The following is a 26,485-nucleotide window of genomic DNA, read 5'->3' on the forward strand; positions in this document are numbered from 1 at the left end:
GCTACACCGCACCCAGTGTTGGCAGAGAGCCCGGCCTCAGGCTGCCGCTCGGACCTCCGCAGCCTCCCTCTCAGATCTGCACACGGGCTTCCACCCCGCGCCTCCCGGCTGTGACTGGGTTAGCATTTGAGTCCACTCTGTCCTCTCTCCTCTTAACTGCCTCTTTCCCGTGAGCCCGCCTTCCCTGCCGGCTGGTGGCCAGTCTGCTCTGGGGTTTGTACTTTGTCCTCGTCACCTGATCTCCAGCATTCTCTCTAAGTTCTATTCCAGACACTGTTTCACTCTGTGTGAGGTGATATATGTAAAAGTCCTGTTATCTGCAGTAATGATTCTCACCTCCTCCCGAATTCTTACACACCTTAGTTCTTTTTCTTCTTTCATTGCACTGTCCTCGGTCGCTAACACGGTGTTGACGTCTTCTGTGATAGCAGTCATAGGCCTCTTCTGTCGTTCCCAATGTAAACGCATTCCTTCGTTAAGTAGGAAGCACCGGGGCACCTGGGTAGCTTGGTTGGTTGAGCATCTAACTCTTGATTTCAGCTCAGGTCATGATCTCACGGTTCGTGAGATTGAGCCCTGCGTGGGGCTCCGGGCTGACAGCCAGCAGCCTGCTTGGGATTCTCTCTCCCTCTCTGCCCCTCCCCCACTTGTGTGTGCATGCATACACTCAGTTTTTTTTTATTTCAAGTATGAAACAGCGTGCTATAGGTTTTTTGTAGGTGGTATTTATCAAATTATTCCTAGATTTGGAGACTTTTAAAAAAAAATCATAGATTTGGCTCACACTGAATTACACCGTTAGAATTGTCCCTGTTAAACCGTGCTTGCATTCTGGAGTAAACCCCTGCTTGGTTACGATGTCGTCTTCCGCCTGTGCTGCAGCCTGGGTTATTGACAGATCCTAGCAGGACACAGTAGTTCAAGGAAAGGAGACCCAGGGTACTGGTCCTGGTTGGTGCTTGGAAAGCCCGGTGAGGTGAGCTCCTGGCACCTCCCGTGACACGTGGCTCACGGTCATCGTTCACGTTGAGTCCTCAGCGTGTTTAAGGAATCACAGGTACCAGAAGTGCTTCTTGCGCTCATTAGATTCTGAGGGAAAAGTAGCTCTTTCTGAGGGAAATTGGGTAAATGAAGGCAATTTAAAATGTGTGGTTCAATTTCAGATAGTCACATGTCCCCATTTATAGTCTAGGGGGTGGGTCCAAAATCAGACTATTATTATTACAGGACAAACACGGGCTTCAGATGCACCTGACGTGCAGTTCTCATGAGACCTGTAATCGTCACTTGAAAATAGAGGATTTCACCCCTGCAGAAATCTCTCTCCCTCCCTGAGAAGCTGCAGATGTCTGTGCTATTAATCCTAAGAAAGAGGAAAATAATCATAAACCAAGTAAAACTTAACAGTAAACACGCAGATAAGAAAGGAACTTTATAATCTGAACATACTACCACTGGTCAAAATGCAGTGTCTTTAACGTCAGAAATCGTCCCTGTCATTTATGAGAGGCAGGATAGAGGACTGAGACCATGAGCCAGGAAACATCATCAGCCGTAGTAACTCGTGAAGGAAGCAGAGTAACAGGCGGTGCGTGTGGACGCCTCCCCAGAGGAGTGACTTGGGACGGAGGCCCCCGGAGGCGATCCTGTGGCAGGGGCCCGGCTGTCTGGCCAGCAGTGGGTGACGGGGCTAGGGGCAGATGAGGAGAGGTCTGAGGGCCAGGCCCAGGGGCCAGCAGAGCGGGGCAGGCAGGGACGCGGGGGCAGGGCCCGCAGGCCCCCGGGGCAAGCCTGGGGAGGACTCGTTTTCTGTGCCGTGTGAGCCAGACGCGCCGCCAGGACAGGGAGCCTTCCGGGCATATTCGTAGCGGGCCCCGAAGGGCCGTGTGCACCAGTGAGCACTGCCTGGAGCACGGGTCCCCGCTGTCTCTGTGGGATGGAGCCCCACGCCTGGTGCCCCCGGGAAAGCCCCACGGTTCTGCTCCACTCATGCGCGCAGACTTGGAAGTTACTTTTCTGTGAGGCAGCGTCGCGCCAGGCAGGGGCTGAGGCTGTGTGTGTTTCCTTTCAGCATTTCGGGGCTGAAAGTGGTGGGGGAGCCCCTCTCCCCCGCGGTCCACCTGCAGCTGCAAGAGAGCTCCGGGTCCCGGGAAGGCGACGTGAAGCTGCTTCAGGAGATCGTGAACCACGTGAGTGTGTAGCTGCAGGGTGTTTATGGCCCGTTGTAGGAAAGCTCTCTTGGCCCCAGGAGGCAGCCCCCTCATGGTCCCAGTACCCGGGTCTTCCTGACACGCCTCTGCCGACAGGCCGCACTGCACCCGCCCGGCCAGGCTTGGCTCACGGGAAGTTGTCGTGCTCTGTGCCCGCCGTAGTAAACATGCCTTCCTTTCACTCTCAGTAATTAGCCTCCAGATAACCCGTTCACGCAGCAGTTTTGAAGCCAGGCTTTCGTACCTGTGGGTGGGGTGGCATCGTGAGTGCCGGTCACACGTGGCCCTGGACAGCTGTCCGAGGCGAGCCCCCGGCAGAGCTGAGACTGGAGCCAGAAAGGAAGAAAGACCACTTCTTCGCGAGGCGTAACTGAGGTTGACTTAAGTATCTGTGTCTCCTGAAGCTGATTTCACTCCTCATTGTGCCTTCGTTACTGAGAAACGCCTCCCGGGGAGACTGCGTGCCCTGTCCCTGGAGCCCTGCCCCTCTGTCGCCCTCCCCAGCCCATGCCACTCGTCCTCACAGCCGGGTGGACGGGCCCGGGGCCCCGCGAGCACACGTGCTGTGCGGGGCAGCTCCATGGTCTGGGAGTGGAGGCAGCCTTCGCTCCGCCCCCTCCCGCCTGTCGTGGGGCCCCTGCCAAGGGCCCTGCTCCAAGGTCGCTGGGTGTCGGGATGATGGCTGTTGTCTGTCGTGTGCCTTTGGCTGGCCAGAGGTCAGGCCTCTCCGTGGTCATGCGGCTGGTCAGCAAGGAGTCCGGGGCTGAGGCCTGGCCCGGCCCCACTGCCTGCTTTAGCCGTCCTCCCTCGCGCACTGTGCGACCCGCGCTGGGAGGGACAGGTCGTGGGGAGCCTCGTGCGGTTCCTGGCCTTCTGCAGTCAGTCAGCTTGGGAAACCGAACCGGACCCACAGGCCGCGATCCCCAACCGAGGAAGCGTGTGAGATGAGGAGCAGTCAGGCTGGAGCGCCTCCACGTCCCTGGCGCGCAGGGCCCCCGGGGTGCAGTCCCTCGGGCAGGGGGTGCAGCCCTGCGAACACCCCGAAGACAGATCCTCTTTCAAGGGGACAAACATGCCACCGGCGCCCTTACCACATCGGCGTTTTTCTGGTAACGTCACATACTCTACGGGCGGGACAGACAGCACAGCATCCTCGTGGGTAGGGCTCTTACACACCTGCTGCGACCCGCTTCATACATACATGCCAGCCAGGTGGAGGCCGCAGGAGCGTCGGGTCAGTGACACCAGCCCCACGTGCTGGCCCAGCCTGTGCTGAGCAGGAAGCCCACTGGCGTGCCGGGTGCAGCGCGAGCCGCCTGTCGGAGCCTCGAGCCCCATCTCCCCCACCGGGGGCCCCGGCCTCCCTCGGCGCCCTCGGGATGGCTCTGCATGGCCTCTTGCCGCGGGCCGGGCCGCGCTCCCGCCGCAGGAGCCCCTCTCTTCTGTCCTCGAGACGTCGCAGCAGTGGGGGCGTCCTCCTGGACGCGGAGATGCCGCGGAGGGCGGGCGACAGAGGAGGGCTCGTCCTCGGGATGGAGGGGGAGGCGACGGCGGAACCCAGGGGGCGCCGAAGGAGAGCGGCGGGTCCTGCGGCGGCTCTGCGTCCTCATGCCACGCTCGGCTGCACACGCCCTTCGGTATCGGAGGGGAGCCGGTCGCGGGGCGGAAACTGCGTTCACGCTTTGCGGAACGCGGCTTTGCCAAGTTCTTGTTGGGCTGCCCCACGAGACGCTGTCCGAGCAGCGGTGGTGTGTGACGTGTCAGCCGGGACTGGGCTCGCTGCCCCACGCTCACCTCGGGGCTCCCTCAGTGCCCGCCGCCCTCGCCGCCCAGCCCTGGGAGCATCTGCGCCTTCCTTTACGCACCCCCTGCTCTGATTGTTTTTGTTTCTCTCTTCATTTTTTTTAACGCGTATTTATTTTTGAGAGACAGCATGAGCAGGGGAGGGGCAGAGAGAGAGGGAGACACAGAATCCGAAGCAGGTTCCAGGCTCTGAGCTGTCAGCAGGGAGCCTGACCTGGGACTCGAACTCACGAACCTCAGCATCATGACCTGAGCCGAAGTCGGGACGGACACTTAACCGGCTGAGCCCCTCAGGCGCCCTTCTTTTTGCTTTTTAAATATGATTTGCATACCAAAAGTTTCTCACGTTTTGAGGATGCAGAGTTGAGTGGGCTTTAGTATACTCACGAGGTTGTGCCCCCNACCCTTCTGATTGCTTTTTAAATATGATTTGCATACCAAAAGTTTCTCACGTTTTGAGGATGCAGAGTTGAGTGGGCTTTAGTAACTCACGAGGTTGTGCCCCCACCTCACTCCAGAACATTTTCATCACCCAGAAAGAAAGCCTGATAAACCATTACTTCAATCTGATTTTTATACTTAATTTTGATGGAGAATGTTTTAACTTTTTAAAAATAGCGACAACTGGTTAATGTATGGAAAAGCTGTGCAAAAAGTGGGTGCCACCAGACTCTCTGAAGCCTGGTGGCACCTGGTTGAAGGTGCCCACGGCCGTCAGAGGCCTTGCTGGCATTTGAAGCATCCCAGGGTGCTTGCTGGTCCCGTGGTGCAGGCCGCTCCCTGGGCGGACACCCCGGCAGCCGGTCTGGGTGACGGTGCCGGGGCTGCTTGGGCGAGGCTGTGGCATCCTGCCTTCTCGCGGTTGTAACCGGGCAAATGACCTACCGCCGTGGCCAAGGATGGCCTTACGGAGCGCCTGGCGCTGCGATGCCCGCCGTGCCTGCGGCCCGGCTCAGACGTGCCCCTTCTCTTCCACAGTGCGTGGACAGCGGCATCGCGTTAACCCAGGCCCGCTACCTGGAGAAGGAGGAGAGGTGCCTCCCTCCCCCAAGGTGGGTGCACCTTCAGATGTCACTTCACTTGTGTTTCCTCCTTGAGAAAGTCCCTGTAAACTGTGTTCTGTTCTGAGAAACATCTGAAAGACTGTCACAGCACAAGGAAGTGTGTCACTAAAATACAGTTCCTCCTGGTTTCTGTTCTTAAACTAGCATTTGCAAATTTTACCCGTAAAGCCCCCCAGGACTCGCTGTACCCTCCCAGGCAACTTAAAGAAGTGTCCGCGATCCCAGGACTGGCCGGGGGCGGCGTGGTCTTGATGAGCAGGTGTGCGTCCCCCACGCCCCTAAGGTGATGGGCCCTGCCCCCTGCCAGCCGCATCCACCGCGAGGACCGTCCTGTGGGAGGGGCACATCTGGATGGCGTTTGCGCCGTTGGCTGGAATGCCAGGTGGTACTTCCTCCGGCAGACACCCCCAGACCACCCAGGGGAAGAGAAAGCAGCAGTGGGGAACATCGAGAGGTTCGGGAGGCCCTACATGGGAGTAGGGCACCTTGACTCTTGATTTAAAATCAGTGCTCTTTCAGTAGCACTTAAATACAGTCAGAGGAAGCAGACCCCCAGCGCATGTTGCGCCAGGGTCATATCACGAGGCCCATGAGGTCACAGGAGGGAGGCAAGGTTCATTCTGGCCTGGAAGGGACTCAGGCTTCCGAGCGCAGGTGATGCTTAAGCCCAGAAGATCGAGTATGTCAGGCAGACTTGTCAACGCCACCGTCGGGCACGGTGTGCGGTGGTGTGGGCACCCTCAAGTGCATCTGGGGAGCCAGAGCACAGGCGTGAGGGAGACACGGGGGAGGCCCAGGGAGGACCCGGGGCACTGTGCACGCACAGCAGGCCACCCCGCGGGCAGCAGCTCCGAGCGCCCTCCGAGCCTGCCCTGTTCTCATTGCACCGGGCAGACGGGAGATGTTGTGTTTCAGGGGAGCAGCGCCCTGCCTGCTGTGCCCCTCCGCTCCCTGCCCCGCCCGGCGCAGTTCGGTCGGCGTGTCCCGTGGACCGTCCCGACCTGTGCAGAGCGGGTGGGAGAGAAGAGCTAGGACCACCCTGGCGAGCGGAGAGGTTTTTGTCTTCAGTTTCCTGAAGACTTAAAAACGTCTGCTTTGCCTCAAAGTATTACAGAACTTCCGCGTGACTCACTGAGTTGTAAATATGAGCGTGAGCATGTAAACACTCCCTGATTTTTAGAAACGTTGATTCCAGCTTTGGGTCCGGCGCTGCTCAGGCAGGGCTCCCGGCACCCAGAGCCCCACCGCGAGGTTACAGTCGGGCCCGAAGTGGCAGATTTTGTAAATGGCCAGTCAGGGCCCAGGCCTGCGGGACAGCAGGTCCCTGGCACGGTCGCTCGACTCCGCCATGCAGCGAGCAAGTGGCCGTAGGCAGTAGGCCTGCCGACGTGTGTAAGAACTTAACTTCCAGAGACAGACGCTGTAGCCTCCTCTGACGATTTTCTGTGTCCTTGTTTCTCAGCATCAGGGTCGTCGTCACCGTGGAGCAAACAGACGAAGAGCTGGAGAGGGCCGCCCGCACAATCCAGGAGGCGGCCCAGGCCGTGCTGCTGTAGGGGCCCCGGGGCCAGCAGACAGCCGTGGGCCACGCCGCTCTCGTGGGCCTCCGCCTCGCCGCCCAGGGACCCGGGAGAGGCCCGCAGGTACCTGGCGGGGTGGCCACCGACCGTGTGGGTGTGGCCTCAGCGGATAGCCCCGAGAAGGATGCTGTTATTGAAACACACACACACACACACACACACACACACACACACACACACACACACAATCTAAAAGCCCAGGAACTGATTTTTTTAAGAAGAAAACTAATGATAGCAAATAGCTGGTATTTAAATTGTGCGGTTTAGTACTATTTAAATGTTTTATTATACTAGTGTTTTATATTCTTTTGTTGTTGCCGTTTAAAAATGGAGCTTCAGGTTGTCTTTTCTCCCTCTAATAGTAGTTGTGTGAGCACTCCTCACGTGTCTAGGGGCGCGCCTCTGCAGCGTCAAGGTCAGGGAGTGCCTCACTGTCTGGGACACAGACCGCGTTTGCAAGGACCTGATTCAGCCCCGTCTCACTCGGTCTGCGTCCTGTGACTCTCGGTGGCGGCTAATACACAAGGAACCGCTTTTTGTGCAGTTATGATAACTTTTCATCATATTTGAATCCTAAAGTTTTTATATACACTAAATATTGACGTTACTCCATTTCTAACAGCTGATCTTGGCGTCCCTAACTGGAGAACAAATAGTCATTATATTTCCTAAGTGAACAATAGTTTAAATCAAATACTATTTTATCTTAATATAATTGACCTTCACATTTATTATGCGTTGACTTCTAATCTGCTTGAGGAGGAGGGTTACTGTGATGATCCCAGAATAGAAATCACGTCCTGGATACTTTAGAATATCTTGAATGTATTCCTGTTTTGTAGAGTGGGTTTGCCTAAGGGCATATAATTAGTCTTTTCTAAGCTAGGGAAAATTATTTTTATTTTCAGCTTATGAATTCCACATATCTAAAAATGTGAATACATTAAAAATAAAGTTTTTAAGCTGTACTTTAGCTATCTGTGTTTTCTCGTGCTCTGTGCCGCAGGCAGTGTGTGAGTATTACACCATTGTTTCTTCTCGTAGTGAAGGTAAAGGAATAAAGTTGTTAAAAGGAAAAGTAATAATACCATTTTATAATCTGTGTTCGTATTAAAGGGTCTTCAGCGTCTTTTTAAATAACGTATTTTTTAATGTTCAGTTTCTGTTTCGCTTGAGGTATCTCGTACACATGTGCCTGTGATCGCTGCTGCTTAAAGGACACGGTGCTCTCTTTGCGGGATGATCTTTTCATTAATTTTTTAATGAAATAAACCTACGTTCTTGATAATCAGTCCGTATGCATGTGTAATGTGTTCAGCAGAATGGTCTCTTGATTCTCACTCTTCTGCATGGGTAGGGTAGTAGTCTGTGTGCACAAAATATTAAGTTCAGGGCTGCCTGGGTGGCTCAGTGGGTTAAGTGTCCGACTTCGGCTCAGGGCGTTATCATACGGTTCGTGGGTTCGAGCCCCGCGTCGGGCTCTGTGCTGACAGCTCAGAGCCTGGAGCCTGCTTCAGATTCTGTGACTCCCTCTCTCCCTGCCCCTCCCCGGCTCATGCTCTGTCTCTCTCTCAAAAGTAAATAAAAACATTAAAACAAAAAATTTATTTTAAAAAAGAAAAGATTAAGTCCATTTCTTAGTGCCTTTCTTCGGGGTATGGCGTCTGGGGCTCCCTAGGTTCCTACTGATGTGAGCCCGGGTCTCTATGACTACACTCATGTGAGAACTGTGGGGTTTTTTGTTTTGGTTTTTTGTTTTGTTTCTTGTTTTTTAATAGAGCGGGTGCGAGTTGGGGAGAGGAGCAGAGGGAGAGAGAGAATGTTAAGCAGGCTCCACCAGCAGCCTGGAGTCTAGTGCAGGACTCAGTCCCACAAACCATTTTGACCTGAGCCAAAATCAAGAGTTGGACGCTCAACTCACAGAGCCACCCAGGTGCCCCAGAGCTGTCATTTTTATTAGCAGATGATGATAGCAACTTTTCAGCTATTTTTATAATATTTTGTAAGTCACCGTGTCAACATCCAGATGTTCATTACTACTTTCTAAAAATGATAGAAGTTTCTGGGAACGATGGTGAAAATTAACACATGTCGTTTGACTTCAACCCTTGAACTATATCAGCATTTTGAACAAAAATCCAAAATATTTCTGTTAAAACTGTACAATGACCAGCATCCAGATACATGCACCACAAAAGAAACATATGCTAGGAACAATAAATTTGCGTAAAACTGAGGCAGAATGCTGAGAGAAAACTGTCCTCAAATCTGAAGCAGGGCACACACTTCTCCGACAAACTGTGAGAGGGCTCAGGAACGCTCCATCCAGCTCCCCGGCGGCTGGGGCACGCAGCACGGAAACCACGCAGGGACGGTTTTCACTTTTAAGAAATACTACAAACAGAGACGTTTCAGAATAAAAGTGTCAACACATAGTGAAACTATAACAGTTATAAGTGTATATACTCCTAAAAACAGTCCTAAAGTACATGAAGCAAAACTGAAATAATTGAAAAATAACAGTAATAGTTGGAGATTTGAAAAAGCTCACCCTAGGGGCCCCTGGGGGGCTCAGTTGGTTTAGCATCCAACTTCGGCTCAGATCATGATCTCACTGTTCGTGGGTTCGAGCCCCACAATCAGGCTCTGTGCTGACAGCTAACTCAGAGCCTGGAGCCTGCTTCACATTCTGTGTCTCCCTCTCTTTCTCTGACCTTCCCCTGCTCATGCTGCCTCTCTCTCTCTCTCTCTCTCTCTCTCTCTCACTCTCATTCTCACTCTCTTTCTCTCTCTCTCTCTCAGAAATAAATAAAACATCAAAAAATTTGAAAAAAGAAAAAGCTCACCCTAAATAACCAACAGAACAGGAAAGGGAAATTATATGTAAAAAGGCCCGAACAGCACGGTCAACTGACTGTAGCAAATCTATCTGTGTTTGCAGAACATTCTACTCAGAAATTCCAGAATACAGTCTTTTCAACTGCACATGAAACAGTCTTCAGGATAAATCACATGCTGGGCCATAAAACCAGTCTCCATAAATTTAAAAAGATTGAAATCATAAAAAATACGTTTTCTGTCCACAATGCAATTAAATCAGAGACCTGCAATAGAAAACTGGAAGAGCCCCAAAAATCTAAATAACTCATGGATCAAAGGAGAATCACAAAGGAAACTTCTTAAATGTTCTGAACTGAATAAATATGACACAGCAAAATTTATGTGACACAGCTAAAGCAGTGGTCAGAAGGAGATTAGTAGCTTTAAATGCCTGGATCAGAAAAGAAGAAAGGTTTCCCATCAGTGACCTAAATTTCCACCCTGGGAAAGTGGAAAAGGAAGAACAAACTGAGCCTGAAGCAAAGAAATAGAGATTGGAGGAAAAAAAATTCAGTGAAATAGAAAACAGAAAAATAGAAAAAATTAATAAAACTATTGGCAAATAATTGTTGGACTGACCACAAAAATAACAGAAGACACAAGTTACCAAAATCAGACTTAGAGGGGTAACATCGCTACCATTCCTACAGAAATCAAAAAGACTACAAGAATATTACAAGTTTATGCCAACAAATCAGACAAATGACATGAGCAAATTCCAAGGAAGACACAAATTATCAAAGCAAATTCTATTAAGTAGAAAGTCTGAATAGAAATATAAATTGAATTAGTATTTTCAGATCTACCCACAAAAATGTCCAGACCCAGTAAATTCTATCAACCACTTAAAAAACAAGCAATACCAATCATTCAAAAATTTCTTTCAGAAAGAAAGGAGGAGGTAGGAACATCTCAGGTCATCCTAGTTGGTTTCTAAGATACCAAAGCCAGACAAATTACATGAAGAGAAAACTACATATAATTTCCCTCATGAACATGGACACAAAAAGTCCTAACTTACACTTTTCCTGGAGAATCTAGCCTGTGCAGTAAGGGGATAAAAAAAAGCATCAAATTAGAAAAAAAAGTAAATTTATTTGCAGACGACATGACACTCGATGTAGAAGACCCTAAGATGTCCATTAAAAAACTATAATATTCATGTTTAGCAAGATCAGAAGATACTAGGTGTGTGTGTGTATATATATATGTATACTATACATTAGTATACATATATATATGTATATTTTATATATATACACACACATATATAAATGAATTGTATTTCTGTATATTAGCAACAATCTGAAATGAAATTAAGGAAATAATTCCATGAATAATAGCATTAAAATAAATAAAATAATAAACAATAAAAACCATAAGGCTTGTACACTGAAAAGCATAAAAACTATAAAACATTGCTATGAGAAATTGAAGATTTAATTAAATGGATAAACATTCTATGTTCATAAATTGGAAGATTCCCCAAATTGGTTTATAGATTCAGTGCAGTCCTTATCAAAATTCCAGCAGACTTTTATGCAGAAATCAAGAAGCTGATCCTAAAATTTATATAAAAACAGACCTACAGTAGCCAAAACAGTTTTTAAAAAGAAAGTTGAAGGATTTATACTACCTGCTATTAAAACTTACTATAATACTGTGGTTAGCAAGAGAGCATGGTACTGGAACAAGAGTATATCGATGGAACAGCATTGAGAGTTCAGACATGAACCTTATATTTATGGTGAATTGATTTTCACCAAAATGCCAAAGTCCTAATCCAACAGGAAAAGGATAGTCTTCTCAACAAATGTTGCTGAGAGAATTGGATGTTGTAGTAGATTTGAGCCACCCAAAGAATCAAGTCCTAGTTCTTGGAACTTGTAAATGTTACCTTATCTGGGAGAAGGGATCTGTGCAGCTCTGATTAAGGATGTGAAGATGGGACTGCAGTGAATTATAATGGTGGACCCTAAAAGCCATCACAGGTGGCCAAGATGGAGACAAAAGGAGATGACCCCACAGACACAGGAGACCCCTCCAGAGTTGGAGGTGGTGTGAAGACAGAGGCTGCTGCGAGTAGCCACAAACCAGGGGACACAAGCAGCCACCAAAAGCTGCCAGGGGCAAGGAACAGATACCCCCAGGGCCATCAGGTCTTCCCGACACTTTGAAAGTAGACCTTTACTGGGGGCACCTGGGGCGCTCAGTGGGTTGAGCGTTCAACTTCGGCTCAGATCATGATCTTACAGGTTGTGAGTTCAAGCCCTGCCTCGGCTCTCTGCTGTCAGCACAGAGCCTGGAGGCTGCTGCATCCTCTGTCTCCTTCTCTCTTTCAAAAATAAGCACTTAGAAAAATAAAGTAGACCCTTAACCTCACACTATATATAAAAATCAACTCAGACCAGAAGCCTAAATATATGGCTAAACCGTAAACTTCTAGGAGGAAGGAGAAAATCTTTTAAATCATTGGTTAGGAAAAGATTTCTAATATAGAGCAGTAAAAGCATGGACCAAAATAAAACTTTTCATTTGCTTTCCATTTAAAGTTTTATTTGCAAAAATGAAACTTTTCATTTTCATTTAAAATTTAAAAAAAAATTTTAATGTTTATTTTTGAGAGAGAGACAGAGCATGAGCAGGGGAGGGCCAGAGAGAGAGGGAGACACAGAATCTGAAGCAGCTCCAGGCTCTGAGCTGTCAGCACAGGGCCCGACGCAGGGCAAAAACCCACAAACCTTGAGATCATGACCTGAAGTGAAGTCAGACGCTTAGCCGACTAAGCCACCCAGGCGCCCCAGTTACATGAACTTCTTAAAAAACCACCAAACTGTTTTTCCAAAGTGCTTGCACCATTTTATATTTCACCAGCAGTGTGTGAGGTTTCCAGTTTTTCCATATCTTGCCAATGGTTGGTTTCAGCTTGTTTATTACCTACATTCCATGGGGTGTGAGGGGATAGCTGGGTAGTTCCAATTCGCATTGTTCTAATGATTAATGATGTTCAATGTTTTCATAAGCCTTCCAGACACTAAGTGACTCTTTTGGTGAAATGTTTTTGATTTCTTATTATTGAATTTTAAGTGTTCTTTGTATATATGGTACATACTTTTTATTCTATATGATTTGTAAACATTTTCTCATAATCTGTGACTTGTTTTCACTTCATTCTGTCATTTGAAGAGCAAATTTTAGGGGCACTGGGTATATATGTGTGTGTGTGTGTGTGTGTGTGTGTGTGTATGTATATATATATATTTTTTTTAATAGCCTTCATGGCTGACACAAAGCCCAATGCAGGATTTGAACTCATGAACCGTGAAATCAAGAACTGAGCTGAGATCACGAGTCAGATACTTAACCAACTGAGCCACCCCAAGAATTACATTTTTATTTTTATTTTTTAAATTTTTATTGTTTATTCATTTTTAATAGTTTATTGTCAAGTTGGTTTCCATATAACACCCAGTGCTCATCCCCACAAGTGCCCTCCTCCATGCCCATCCCCCCTCCCCCCACATCCATCAGTCTTCAGTTTTTGTCAGCATTCAAGAGTCTCTCATGGTTTGCCTCCCTCCCTCTCCCCCACTATTTCCCCCCATCTTCTCCCCCACAGTCCTCCGTTAAGTTACATTTTAAAAAATTTATCAGTGTTTTATTTTTGCCCATGCTTTTACTGTGCTACATAAGAAATCTTTTCCGAACCAATGATTTAAAAGATTTTCTCCTTCCTCCTAGAAGTTTTATGGTTTAGCCATCTATTTAGGCTTCTGGTCTCTGATGAGTTGATTTTCATTCTTATACAACATTTTCAGTCTGAATGACTCTTGAGTGAGATATTTCCTTTAACTTTTTGAAAGATGTGGCTGAAACTATTTGCCGTTAGTTCCTTTTCTTTTAAAATTTAAAAATGTGAGCAATGTAAAGCATGCATATGGTTAGAACATCAACTTGTAGTGAAGAATGTCCACCCCAGCAGTTCCCACACTCAGCTATGCTCTCAAGAGGCAACCTCTTAAAACATTCCCCCTTTGGTCTTCTGGAATAAAACATTTGTCTAAATAATATCATGCCCTTATTTCCTCCTTTTCAACCTGAAACTGCAGTTCAGATCTCCTGTTTTGAAAATATTTTTTACATCTCCTTTCACCACTTTTCTATTTGAATTACCCCCTTTCCCTGGTTTATTCTTCTAGGCATCTCTGGTTTACAATAATGCCGTAGAGTTTCCTTCACCTGCACTGTTAAGCGTCTGCCATCTGTATCATAGCTCTCTTATTGAACAGAAGCCTGTATTTTGATGTAATGAGAGCCATTGATTTTTTTTTAATGGTTTGTGCTTTTGTTTGAGGACTTTTCAGCACTCTGCTCTCTATTGATTTCCAGTCTCTCTTTTTCACGTTGAAGTCCTTAATCTATCTAGAGTCTTCCCCTGTGTCTGGGATCAGGTAGAGGTGCAGTTTATCTTTTTTCTTCTGTATTCTGTATTCCCAAGTCATTCTCTAAGCAGTCTTGTTTCCCCACTAATCAATTAAGCAATTAATTTTCAAAAATATTTATTTGAGAGAGAGAAAGTGATTGAGCAGGGGAGTGGGGAGAGAGAGAGAATCCCAAGCAGGCTCCACGCTGTGAGGGGCAGAGCCTTACGTGGGGTTCAGATGCACAAACCATGAGATCGTGAACTGAGCCGAAGCCAAGAGGTGGACACTTAATGGACTCAGCCACCTAGGGCCCCCCATTAATTTATTTTTATATTTTATCTGATATTAAGTCTTATACAAACATGTGGGTCAGTCTCCAAGTTGTCATTTTCCCTTGTCTGTTCATCTGTTCTTGTGTTAATTTCAGTATGTCTTTATTAAAACACCTCCCTTTACCACATCCCAGTATCTGGTAGGACACGCCTGCCATTTGTTTTCTCTAAAATTGACTTCACTATTCATAGATTTGTCTGTCTCCTCATGTATTTTTAAATAACTTCCTTGAGTTCCTTTAAAAAAAAAAAACCAGCTAGAATTTTAACTGATACTGCATTTCATTTATAGATTAAACTAGAAAGAATCAACCATCTTATAATATCAAATGTTCCTATCTAAGAGCATGGGATGTCATTGTATTTATTCAGATCTTCAATCTCATTTATTAGCGTTTTTGTTTCCACATAAAAGGATATTAGATTCTTGGGTCGTTCCTAGATATTTCATAATTTTAGTCATTGTAATTTATGTCTTACTTTTCTTATATGTAATAGTTGGTGATTCCTGGCATAGAAAAAGACCACTGATTTTTTTTTCCTTTTTTTTTCCCCAAGTTTTAATTTAAATTCCAGTGTTAGTTAACATACAGTGTAATACCAGTTTCAGGTGTAGAATTTAGTGATTCAACACTTTCATACAACAGCTGGTGCTCGTCACAAGTGCCCTTCTCAATAAAAGTATGATACACTTCAGGAATTTTCGTGTCGTCCTTGCACAGGACGATGCTAATCTTCTCTGTATTGCTTCAAGTTTAGTGTATGTGTGCTGAAGCAAGCACAAGACCATTGATTTTTGTAATTGGTCTGAAGTCTTGTATGTTTTTTGATACAGCTGCTCCTTGAACAACATGTTTTTGACCTATGTGGGTCCACATCTATGTACATTTTTTTCAATGTATTATTCTTCTGATTTTCCTAATAATCTTTTCTCTAGCTTACTTTATGGTCAAAATGCAGTATATAATACCCATAATATATAAAATATATGCTCATCGATTGTTATCAATAAGGTTTCTGGTCAGCACTAGTCTATTAGTAGTTAAGTTTCTGGGGAGTCCAAAGTTTTATGGGGATTTTGTGATACATGGGTGTCAGTGTCCCTAATCCAGGTGCCTGGGTGGCTCAGTCGGTTAAGCATCTGACCTCGACTCCAGTCATGATCTCACGGCTCCTGGGTTCAAGCCCCGCACGGGGTTCTGTGCTGACAGCTCAGAGCCTGGAGACTCTGCTTCAAAATCTGTCTCCCTCTCTTTCTGCCCTTCCCTGGCTCGTGCTGTGTCTCTCTCAAAAATAAATAATCATTTTTAAAAAGTCAACTTTAGTTTTATGGTTCTTTTAATTTTTCTAGGTAGATGTTCATTATACCTCTTAATTCCTTTTTTTTTTTTTTTTGTTACGGCATGGTCTAGGGTGTCCAGAACCGTATATTAAATGGTGGCAAGTGCCACTGGACATCTACCTTGTAAGTTGGTCATAGGAAAATCCATCTAAAGTGTCACTGTTACATTTATCAACTTAAGTTGCTGTGGGGTTTTTGGTATAGAGCCCTTAGCAAATGAATAAAGTTCAGGTCTTCTGGAAAGCAGACATCAAGGCAGAAATCAGAGGTAGACATGCAAGTCATTGGCCTATTGATATGATGGGTTTCATTGCTTGACATTTGAATGTTGAACTAGCCTTGCATCCCTGGAGCAAACCCCACTTGGTCATGAGGTACAGTTGTTTTAAAACATGACTGGATTCAGTTTGCTAATATTTTGTCAAAGATTTATGCACCTAAGTTCTTGAAGGGGGTTGAAGTATATAGCTTTATTTTTATGTACTGTCTTTTGCACCTTGGTATGAAGGTAATGGCGACCTCCTAAAGTGAGTTGGGAAGCATTCCCATCTCTTCTCTTCACTAGCAGAGATTTTGTATAATTGGTGTTAATTCCTTGAATGCTGGAGAAATTCTCTGTTTGAAAACATCTGGAGCTTTTTCAGGAACTTTCTAATTATAGATTCTGTTTTTGGTGGTTATGGGACTATTCGTGTATCTGTTTCATCCTGCTGAGTTTCGGTAGTTTGTGGTTTTCAAGGAATTAGTCCATTTCTTCTCAGGTGTCAAGTTTCTGACATTTGTGACAAATTTATTATTTATATCGTCTGCAGGATCCTTTGTGATGCCCTTCTTTCATTTGACATTGATGATTTGTCTCTTCTCTCCTTTTATCCTTGCCAGTTGAGCTAGAGGTTTGTTAGTGTTAGACTTTTTTGACAAATATATTTTTTGTTTCATTCTCTCATTTTCATGTTTTAATTTTAATTGATTTCTGCTCCCTTTTAAATCTCATTCTTTCTGTTTGCTTTTCGTTGTTTGTCTCCTTTCTCTTCTCTTTCTGGGCTCTTGGGCTAGGAACTTAGATTATTAATCAATATTTTTTCTCTTTTCCAATGTCAACACTATATTAGCTGAAACCCATGGAATTTGATATGTTGTGTTTTCTTTGTTTTTAATTAATTTTTTAATGTTTGTCTATTTTTGAGAGACAGAGTGCAAGCAAGGGACAGTCAGAGAGAGAAGGAGACACAGAATCTGAAGCGGGCTCCAGGCTCTGAGCTATCAGCACAGAGCCCAACGTGGGACTTGAACTCTTGAACCACAAGATCATGACCTGAAACCGAAGTTGGATGCTGAACTGACTGAGTCACGTAGGCACCCCCGTATGTTGTATTTTTAATTTCAATTTTCATTCAACTGCATTCATTTATTTTTATTTTCAAATTTCCTTTGAGACTCCTGCTTCTACCAGCAGATTATTTAAAAGCGTGTTGTTGAATTTCCAAGAATTTGGAGATTGCCCTGTTGTCTTTCACTTACCGGTTGCTAATTTAACTCCGTTGTACGTAGACAACATACTCTGGATGGTTTAACGTTCTCTTAGATTGGTTCAGGTTTGTTGTACGACTGAGGACACGGCTTTCTCAGTGAGTGGCCCATGAAACTTGGGCGGGCTGTGCGTCCTGCTGTTGGTGGGTGGACGGTTGTGTAATGTCGGGCAGCCCCAGGGGGCCGTGGCGCTGCGGGTGCAGCCTTGAGGGTGTCCTCTCTAGGAGTTCTAGCAGACGCCAGGAGCTGGGTCTTGAAATCCCTGCGCCTGTGTGATGTTTCTCTTTCATCTCCACCTGTTTTGCTTTCATATAGTTTGAAACCTTGCTGTATGCTACACACAGACTCAGGATAGCTGGGTGGTGCTGGGTTGACTGAGCCTTTATCATTCTGTGATACCTGCTTTTGTTCCTAATACTTTTTTTTGCTCTGAAGCTTACTATCTTTGATGTTATTATAAGCACTCTTGTTTTTGTTTTTTTTCTATTTCATATTTGCCTGATATAGCTTTCCCTTTCTTTCTTCCCTGTTTATCAGTGGCGTTATTTTGAAGTCATTTTTCCTTCACGTGATCGGGTCATGTGTATTACCCACTCTGTCTCCACCTTTTTTCATTTAAAATTTTTCCAACTTTACTGACAAATAATTGATCTTGGTCTTTTTTTTTTTTTTATAACAGTACTTTCTTTTTTTTTTTTTAAGTTTATTTATTTTGAGAGAGAGAGCAAGAGAGCATGAGCAGGGGCAGGACAGAGAGAGAAGGAAAGAGAGAGACAGAGAGAGAGAAAATCCCAGGCAGCTCCACGCTGCCAGAGCAGAGCCCAACATGGGCCTCAAACTCAAGAACTGTGAGATCATGACCTGAACTGAAATCCAGAGTCAGATGCTCAACCAGCTGAGCCACTCAGATGCCCTAGTCTGTCTTTTAATTGGTATATCTATACCACTAATATTTAAAAGAGTCATTGATATGTTAAAGTCTGCCATTTTAGTATTTTGTTTTCTATGTCTTCTTTTTTCATCCCTTGGTTTTTCTTTCCTTCCTCTTCCTTCCTTCCTTCCTTCCTTCCTTCCTTCCTTCCTTTCTTTCTTTTGTTGTTTGCTTTCTTGTGAGTTACTTGAACATTTTTTAGCACTGGATTCTTCTTTTATTAATTTTTAAAAGCTTATTTATATTGAGAGAGAGAGAGATAGAGTACAAATGGCGGAGGGCCAGAGAGAGAGGGAGACACAGAATGTGAAGCAGGCTCCAGGCTCTGAGCTGTCAGCACAGAGCCCAACATGAGGCTTGAACTCACGAACTGCAAGATCATGACCTGAGCCGAAGTCAGATGCCCAACCGAGTCACCCAGGTGCCCCTGGATTCCTCATTTATGATAGATATTTTTTCCTACCCCTTTGCATAACTTTACCCGTGGGTGTCTCAGCTGTGACCTGATACTGCCACCTGTGCTATCAGTGTTTTGCCCTCTGGGCTAGAAACCTTACCTCCATTTAGATCCCTGACCCTCCCCACTTCTTAAATATAATTGTCTTCAGCGTTTCCTCTACATGCATTGAGCACCACACCGAATGGCGTTATGATTTTGGCGAAACTCAAGTGGGGAAGAACAGTCTGCTACGTTTGCCTCTGTGTCTTGTCATTCCGTTGTCCTTGTCTTCCTCTCTGAAGGTGCCCTCCTCTGTCTGTTGTCACTTTCTGCCTTTGTCCGTTCGGGCTGCCGTGACATGTGTCTTGATCCTGGGCACTTGAGCAGCAGCCCGTCCCACCACTTCCGGAGGCCGCGAGTCCAAGAGGAGGTGTTGGCAGGTGCGGCTTCTCCTGCGGCCTCTCTCCGTGGCTTGGAGGCTGCCACCTCCCGTGTCCTCACAGGGTTTTCCATGTGCACAGACCCACGGGGCGCTTCCTCCTCTTATGAAGACCCCGGATCCTGTAAGAATAGGGCCCCAGCCTCATAATCCCGCCTAAACGTGGCTACCTGCTTACCGGTCTTCTCTCCAGATGCAGCCTCCTTGGGGCTTGGGTTTCCACATAGGAATGGGGGCGGAGGGGGACACGATTCAATCCACAACTTTTTTTTTTAATGTTTGGGGAGCCTCCTTTAATAATCTTTAAAGGTAGGTCTGTCAGCACCAAATTCTTTCAATTTATCCTTCATCCGAGAAGTCTAGTTCCCCTTCAGTTTTGAAGGATAGCTTTGCCAGATGGAGGATTTAAGGTGGACAGATCTTTTAAGTGTGCCACTAACTTCTGGCTTGATGGTTCCAGATGACAAATCTGGTGTCATTAATTTGGGTTGTTTCTAAGTTTTGTTTCATTTTGTTTTATTGTTGTTTTTAGTTTTTCAGAAGTCTAATAGTGATGTGTCTTTGTTTGGATTTCTTTGGGTTCATCCTATTTGCATTTCTCCCAGCTTCTTGAGTCTGTAGTTTTATGTCTCTTGCCAAATTTAGGAAGTCGTTAACCATTGTTTCTTTGAGTATCTTTTCAGCCACACCTCCTTTGTCTTTTTTTAGAACTCGGATGATAAATGTTGGCCATTTTGGATATTGAGTTAGATATCTGTTTCACAGATCCCCAAGACTACACTTTTTTTCAGTCTGTTTTTTTCAGTTTTGTTCAGATTGAATGAATTCTATTGATCCGTGTTCAGGTTCATTCATTCTATCAAAAGTCATCTCCATTCTACTACTCAGTCCATCTAGTGGGTTTTTATAATTTTTATTTCTTTGCAGAAATTTTTTATTTTTTAATTTGTCTCAAGAGAATGTGTCATTGTTTATTGAACATTCTTAATATAATGGTTTTAAAATACATGTCAAATAATTTCAACACTTTCACTTCAACATTGGCATCCATTGATTTTTCTCTTTATTTTTTCATTTTTTAATGTTTGTTTATATTTTTGAGAGAGCACCTGAGAGACAGAGTGCGAGCAGAGGAGGGGCAGAGAGAGGGAGACACAGAATCTGAAGCAGCTCCAGGCTCCGAGCTGTCAGCACAGAACCTGACACGGGGCTTGAACCCACAAGCCGTGACATCGTGACCTGGGCCGAAGTCAGGCACTAAACCAACTGAGCCACCCAGGTGCCCCTGATTTTTCTTTCTCAACGTGTAGTTTTCCTGGTTCTTGGTATGCTGAGTGAATATTTATGGACGTTTTGGTTATTGTGTTACGGGACTCTTAATGCTACTTAAATCTTTTATTTTAGCAGCCAAGTGACCCCTTTTACATTTACTGTTTGGTCCTGACCTACTTCTGTGGGTTGTAGCTCCAGTGACGGAGTTTCAAGAGCCGTTGTCGTGCTGAACTGGTGGGCCTCATTCTTCTGGCGTCTCCGGGGCTGTGGCTCAGTCCCCGCCCCCGCTGCTGCTGCCTGAAGGGGGAGAAGTTGTTCCCTGGGCCATCTGTGTTGCCAGCCACCTTCCGCCATGGGACTGGGTGGGGGGGTGTCCCTCGCCTCTGGGTGGAGAGCGGGAGCTGCTAGGCTGTGTGGATGCTGCCTGGTGGAGGCTCCGCTCACTGAGCAGCTCCCAGGTGCCCAGCGGGGGCTGGGCCAGCCCAGCAGGGCTCTGAAGGCAAATCCGGTCCCTTGCCAGGTCCCCTCGGGAAGCCCTGGTTAGCAGCCCCACTGGGGCTGTCGGGCTTTCCGGTCCTTCAGCTTTCTTGTTTGTTTGTTTGTCTGCTTGTTGACATCTGCTTGTTGGCAGTCCCAGGTTTCAGGCCACTTTGGCACCCCTGGGGGGCATCCGGGAGATCAGGGACCTCACCGCTTCACCGCACCTGAAGACCCGAGGTCCCGACCAGTCCCCCCTCTTCTTTTCCGCTTTCAGAGTCCTCATTGCCTGTTTCCGTCCCATTATTTCCAGGCTGTTCAGCTGTATTGGGGGGGAGGAGGCGGATAAGTGAATTCAGTTCCACTTTCTTGTTCTGAGGCTGGAAGCGCCACTGAAGGTTCTGCACATGGGAAGCGGAGGGAAGCATCTGAAAGCCACGGCCGCGAGGGCCGCTGCTGGGTGCGGGCGGACTGGGCGGGCGCGCTGGTCACTGCCGCTCGCTCCGTGACGAGTGGCGTTTCAGTCTCACTGCAGTGTCCCGAAGGCATTTATAAGGCAGAGCCACTTCCCTCAGTCTTTGGACCAGAATACTCAGGCATGCTTCTCCGGGCTTTTAGGCTGCACTTTTCTGAGCATAAACCACAGGGAGCTGGTAGTCTGAACGCAGGATGTTGCTGTTTTCCAAAAGCTGATGGCGCTACTATCTGCGTATATTGTCTGTTCATCTGTCCTCTGGCCACCCGTCCATCTGTAGGTAGGTATTTGCCCATGTAATCACCTTGAGTATATACCTCTTTTCTCTTCAAAAGAAAAAACGAAACAAAGGAAACCTGCTTTATTCAGTATCCAGACATACTTAACCTCACAAGCCAGTACTCAAAAACAACCCATTAGCGGAGATCTTTCTTCAGGAAAGAGGCCAGCACTTAACATAAAGAAACAAGATTTTTCCCCAAAGTTTTATCTTAATAGCCCTGGATTAACACGACAGAACGTCAGCATTTTGTAAAGCCTTTAAATGTTGAGATTTCAACAAGATTTCCTTCAGCGCATGCTCCCTTTTCTCTGTACATATTATGATGCCTCTCAGATGTGGCTTTTTAGATGAAAGCATCTTAATGAGGCAGCAAATAATTCCTCAGCGAGATGCCCACTACGCGGGGTGTGTTTCACAAAGGATCACACCCGCGAATTTTGTTTTCGTAAATCTGAATTGTACTCCCCAGTGGATACCCCACTTTTCTGCATTCAAGAGATGGAAATACATAAGGAATTCATTAAGAAATCAGGCGTTGGTGGCACGGCTTTGATTTGACACTTTTGAAATATGATCCAGGTCACGGTGGTGAATGGTGCAAACCTCTTTTTTTGGCACCGGCATCTGGGCCTGATTATTTTAAATTAGGTTGTGGGGTGCTGGGACCCCCCCTCGTTGGAGCTGCTACTGCAGACAGAGCCGGTGTCCCCGGCTGATGCGGGAAGTGGGGGCGCATTCCGCATGCCTCGAAGGAGCCGTGCACCTTCATTCTCCGCTTCATTGTTTCACAGCCGCGTTTGTCAGCGTTGAGCCGCCACTCTTTATGCTTCGTCCGTGATGGTGGCCTTCATGCCGAGGATAAACTAACCCTGGAGCATTTTATTCACGTTGAATTTCTTCCTGCAGAGGCACAAGTGACACTAACTGGGTCCTTCTGTCAGGATTTATTAGATGGATAAAAAATGACTCCAGAGTAACCCGCCACCAGTACTGTGGCTAGTGTGCTCCTGTTCGTCCGTGGGCAGATTTGGGCCCCTGCTGCCTCGGCCCCCTGGGATGAGCTTCAGTGCCTTTGCGTCCCCTGTGACCACACTCCAGCCCCGTCTGCGGTCAGACAAGAGCGGGTAAAACTGGGCTCTGCCCCACCTCCCAGCAGCTGATATGTTCCGTTTTCTGATTTGGGGAATGTTTATATTTGCAAGTTTATTTTTCAGGAGCAGGGTCTGGTTAAAAGAGAAGGGAAAACAATCACTTTCTCATCTGAAGAGCTGGCCGACTGTATTCCCTCTTTCCCGTGGTTCTGGAAACGGTCACACAGCCACGCCTCGGATAACTTCTCGGAAGCCAAATCCTGAGCGTGCTTCTGCTTCCAAGATGAACAGCTTGTGTTGATGTTCGGACCGAGCTTTACAGTGACTGTTTTAGGACGAGATCCTGCACCAGGAGGATCCGGAATGCCGGGCTCTGTTTCCACGCACACCAAGGCGGCCCACTTGGGTCCCACTTGTGTTTCTCCCCGAGACTCCGCTTAAAATCAGCCGGGGGTGCAGGATCTTGGCATCGGCAGGGGCCTGTCTCTCCGCTGCATCTGATGTAAATCTCCACAAAATCTACTCACAGAGGAGAAAACAGAGCCAGAGAAACTAACCCACGTCTGTTCCCACAGCCAGGGTACGGCCCAGACCCGCCCGGGACACCTGCCGCCTGCACACGCTGCACCCGTCTGCCACGCAGCTGATCCAAAGTGGACGACAGATCGCCCTCCGGGCGCCCGGGGGGCTCAGTTGGTTAAGCGTCCGACTTCGGCTCAGGTCATGATCTCACGGTTCGTGGGTTCCAGCCCCGCGTCGGGCTCTGTGCTGACAGCCTGGAGCCTGTTTCGGATTCTGTGTCTCCCTCTCTCTCTCTGCCCCTCCCCTACTCGCTCCCTGTCCCTGTCTCTCTCTCTCCCCAAAATAAATAAACATTTAAAAAGTTTAAAAAGGAAAAAAAAAGGACTATGACTTTCCCTCAGAGATAAAATCCGGGGAACCCAGTAATTTCCCAGAGGGCCCTTGACTCTCCCTTGGTTTCTAAGAGTTGACTTTCCTCTCCTCCTNCCCGCGCGGCTGCCTGGGGTCCCGAGGGCGCCCTGGGGTCGGGGCCGCGGTGCTCACCGTGCGGGTGGGGTCTGCGCACGCGTCGACCGCCATTACAGGTTTTGCAGAAGAGAAGTGGGCAGTTGGCGAGCACGAGTGACAGCGGCCCGTCTGGGCACAGTGCGGGGCTCGGCCGCCGACACGGCCCGCAGGTGCCCCCCTCCATCGGGCGGCGGACCCTCCCGTTGCTGACAGCCAGGGGCGGCACGCCCTTCCTGGAAGGAGTCCCCGGATGGCGTGCGTGTCCCGAAGTACGGCGGGCAGGCCCTCCCTGCCCGGGGCCACCCCTCCCGGGGCCCCCGGTGGGGCAGAGGCCTCCAGGTGCTGCCACGTGCGGGGAGAGCCCTGGTCCCCTGCCAAGCACGCTCCGGCGGGGCCAGCAGCCCCCGCGCCCCCCACACCCGGCCGCCTGCTCCTCAGCACCCCGTCTTCCACGGGAGCCCCCGCGGCACCGCCGGAGGAACCAAAACAGGTGAGCAAGCCAGACAGACCGTTCAGGTAAAGAATCACACACGCACACACACATGCACACAAACATGCGCATGCACACACACGCACGCACACACACGATTGTTGCTGGAGACGGTTAGACAAACAGCTGTGCATCCTGAGTTGAGAATAAGCATCAGACGCCAAATATAGCCTGCATTAATATTTACAAGTTCAGCAGGTGAAAGGTGAAGGGCCTATTGCCATAAGCGGGATGGAGAAATGGAAAATACAGGAAAAAATACAACCCTGGGCGGCTGGGTGGGTTAAGTGCCCGACTCTTGATTTCTGCTCAGGCTGTGATCTCGTGATTTCATGAGCTGGAGCCCCCCATCCGGCTCTGCGCCGAAAGCTGGGAGCCTGCTTGGCATTCTCTCTCTTTCCCTGCCCCTCCCCCACTCGCACTCTCTTCTGCCTCTTTCAAAATAAGTAAATAAATTATTGCAGACCTCCCACTTCCGGACCTCCAACTCAGAGAACAATCACTGTACGCCTGTCCTTTTTAGACTGAAATTGTGTTCTGGTGAGGATTGGAACATGGCACCCCAAATATGCCACCTTGGCATAAGGATTCTTTTGAGCTGAAGGCCATCGAGAGGCAGCAGGTGTAGGAAAAGCTCCCTCTCCTCCTCCTGTCTTCCTAAAAACAGGACATAAATTTCCCTTTGTGAAGGTGTCCCCCTCGACCACACCAGCAAGAGAGGAACAACATTATGATCGGAGATGGAGGTCACCAGACCTTCCTAAATAGGCCTCACCTCCCGTTACATTGCCCACAGTGGTACCTTCCCTTTATTTACCGCCACCAGAAGCCCAAACCTTTTCCTCTGTCCGGCTGTGTCTGTGCATTTTATCCCCTCTTTGGTTGTATAGGCTCCGGGTCTGTCCACCTCCTTAAGTGTCTACTTCTCTTCTCTGAAAACCTCCATGTACACGGGAAAAATAAGATGAACATCAAGTACAGTTCATGTTCCTTTAGTGCTATTAATCTGTCCTGGTTGATTTAATTTGCAGACCACAGTCCAGGAGCATAAGAGGGTGCGTGAGAAGTGTTTTGTCCCCTACGGTTCCTTGCTACCCAAAGCATCTTAGCTCACACACATGCGAAGAGTCAGAAATAATAGCAGCAGTGCGGGCAGTTAGAAGATAGTGGGCGGGTGTCCTTGGAGCTCAGGAAGACTATCGCCTATAGTAGAGAGAATCCCCATTTCCCTCTGTCCTCACCAGCGCTTCTGCCGGACGGTCGGCAATATCTCATTGTCAGGCTGGTTTGCACGTGTTGGTACCCAGCGGCCCTGAGCACGTATCACAGACTTTTTGGCCATGTGGGTTTCTGGCAGGAACTGTCCATTCATTGTGTCTACTTTGTTGTCTCTTCCCTCAGTGATATGTGAGCTTTCTCTTGTATTCTGATATCTCTTCCTTGTTCTCTGTGCTGCAAACAGCCTCTCACAGTGTGCGGCTGGGGCAGGTGAGGGTTTGCATTCTGGCTGTGCTGTCATCGAGACGCACTGCCGTGCGATCTGAGGCAAGTCACCCGAGTTTGGTCTCCCCGCTGTCTGATGGGGTGCCACAGCCTGATTCCCAGGACTGTCCAGGGTGTTAAGCGAAATAAACCATGAAGCATGTCGACAGGGCAATAGATTAATATACAGAGACAACGTTCACGTTATTATGACTCATGGACCCTGAAAGCAGGCGGGGGAGCTAGGAGACCCTGAGTTAATTAGAATTAGAGATCGCTGAATTAACGCTCTGTAGGCAGCATCCACCAAGCAGCGGGCAGTTTTCAGTTACATTAGCCTACCGACTCACAACAACAGTTTGCAAAAGATACTCCTGTTACCCCAGTTTATGTGTGAGGAAACCCAGAAAGAGGCCAGGACCTTGGCAGATGCCTTGGGAATATGGGTAAACAAGACAAAGCTGCAGTTTCCGCCCATCCGCTGCAAAGGAAGGACCTTGTTCGAGCAGGCTAAGCCTGGCCTGTGGGAGCTCTCCGGAAAGGGCTGTGAGCTCCCCTCAGCCACTGCGAGGGTGTCGCACTTTGTGAAGAACTACCGATTGGGACCCCCATCAAGGTGAGCAGAGCCAGGGGTCCGGCTGAGGGGTCGGCCTGAGTCCTCGACACCACACGATGCCCCGGGCAGCGTCCCTTGCCGCTGTCCCACGGGGTAGCAAGAAACACCTTTGGAGACTGTCAGGACGCCCCCCGCCCTCCTCACACCTGCCGGCTTTCCTCCGTAGCTTCCCTAAGATTCTCAGGCTCATCGTCTCGGAGGAGGTTAATTCACCAGACCTACCACCAGTCTAAACCTTAAGCTCCCCCACAAAAACTGACAGAGGTTTCTTTTGTTTGTACCTTCTGTAGTAGAGA

The 26,485-nt window shown here is 47.8% G+C and overlaps 1 protein-coding gene and 1 non-coding gene across 3 annotated transcripts in view; one reads left to right on the forward strand and one right to left on the reverse strand.

The window, feature by feature from the left end:
• Positions 1–16,971, forward strand: part of SPTLC1 (serine palmitoyltransferase long chain base subunit 1) — a 52,388-nt gene extending 35,417 nt beyond the window's left edge. The window contains exons 13-16 of one of the 2 annotated variants that reach the window (XR_013334038.1): positions 2,072–2,189; positions 4,992–5,065; positions 6,540–6,720; positions 16,829–16,971. Coding sequence is in view for 1 of the 2 variants with exons in the window: in XM_077759485.1 (XP_077615611.1) it covers positions 2,072–2,189; positions 4,992–5,065; positions 6,540–6,633 (286 nt within the window). In the remaining variant the exon portion in view is untranslated. Of the gene's footprint in view, positions 1–2,071; positions 2,190–4,991; positions 5,066–6,539; positions 7,949–16,828 lie in introns of those variants that run through there. The other variant, XM_077759485.1, reaches the window with a different exon arrangement.
• LOC144227742 (U6 spliceosomal RNA) lies at positions 14,971–15,073 on the reverse strand. The gene has a single exon (XR_013334044.1). It is a non-coding gene; the product is annotated as a U6 spliceosomal RNA (small nuclear RNA).
• Positions 16,972–26,485: the final 9,514 nt, after the last annotated feature.

The sequence above is a fragment of the Crocuta crocuta genome, unplaced genomic scaffold (assembly GCF_008692635.1).
Source record: "Crocuta crocuta isolate KB4526 unplaced genomic scaffold, BGI_CrCroc_1.0 scaffold41, whole genome shotgun sequence".
NCBI classification, from domain to species: Eukaryota; Metazoa; Chordata; class Mammalia; order Carnivora; family Hyaenidae; genus Crocuta; species Crocuta crocuta.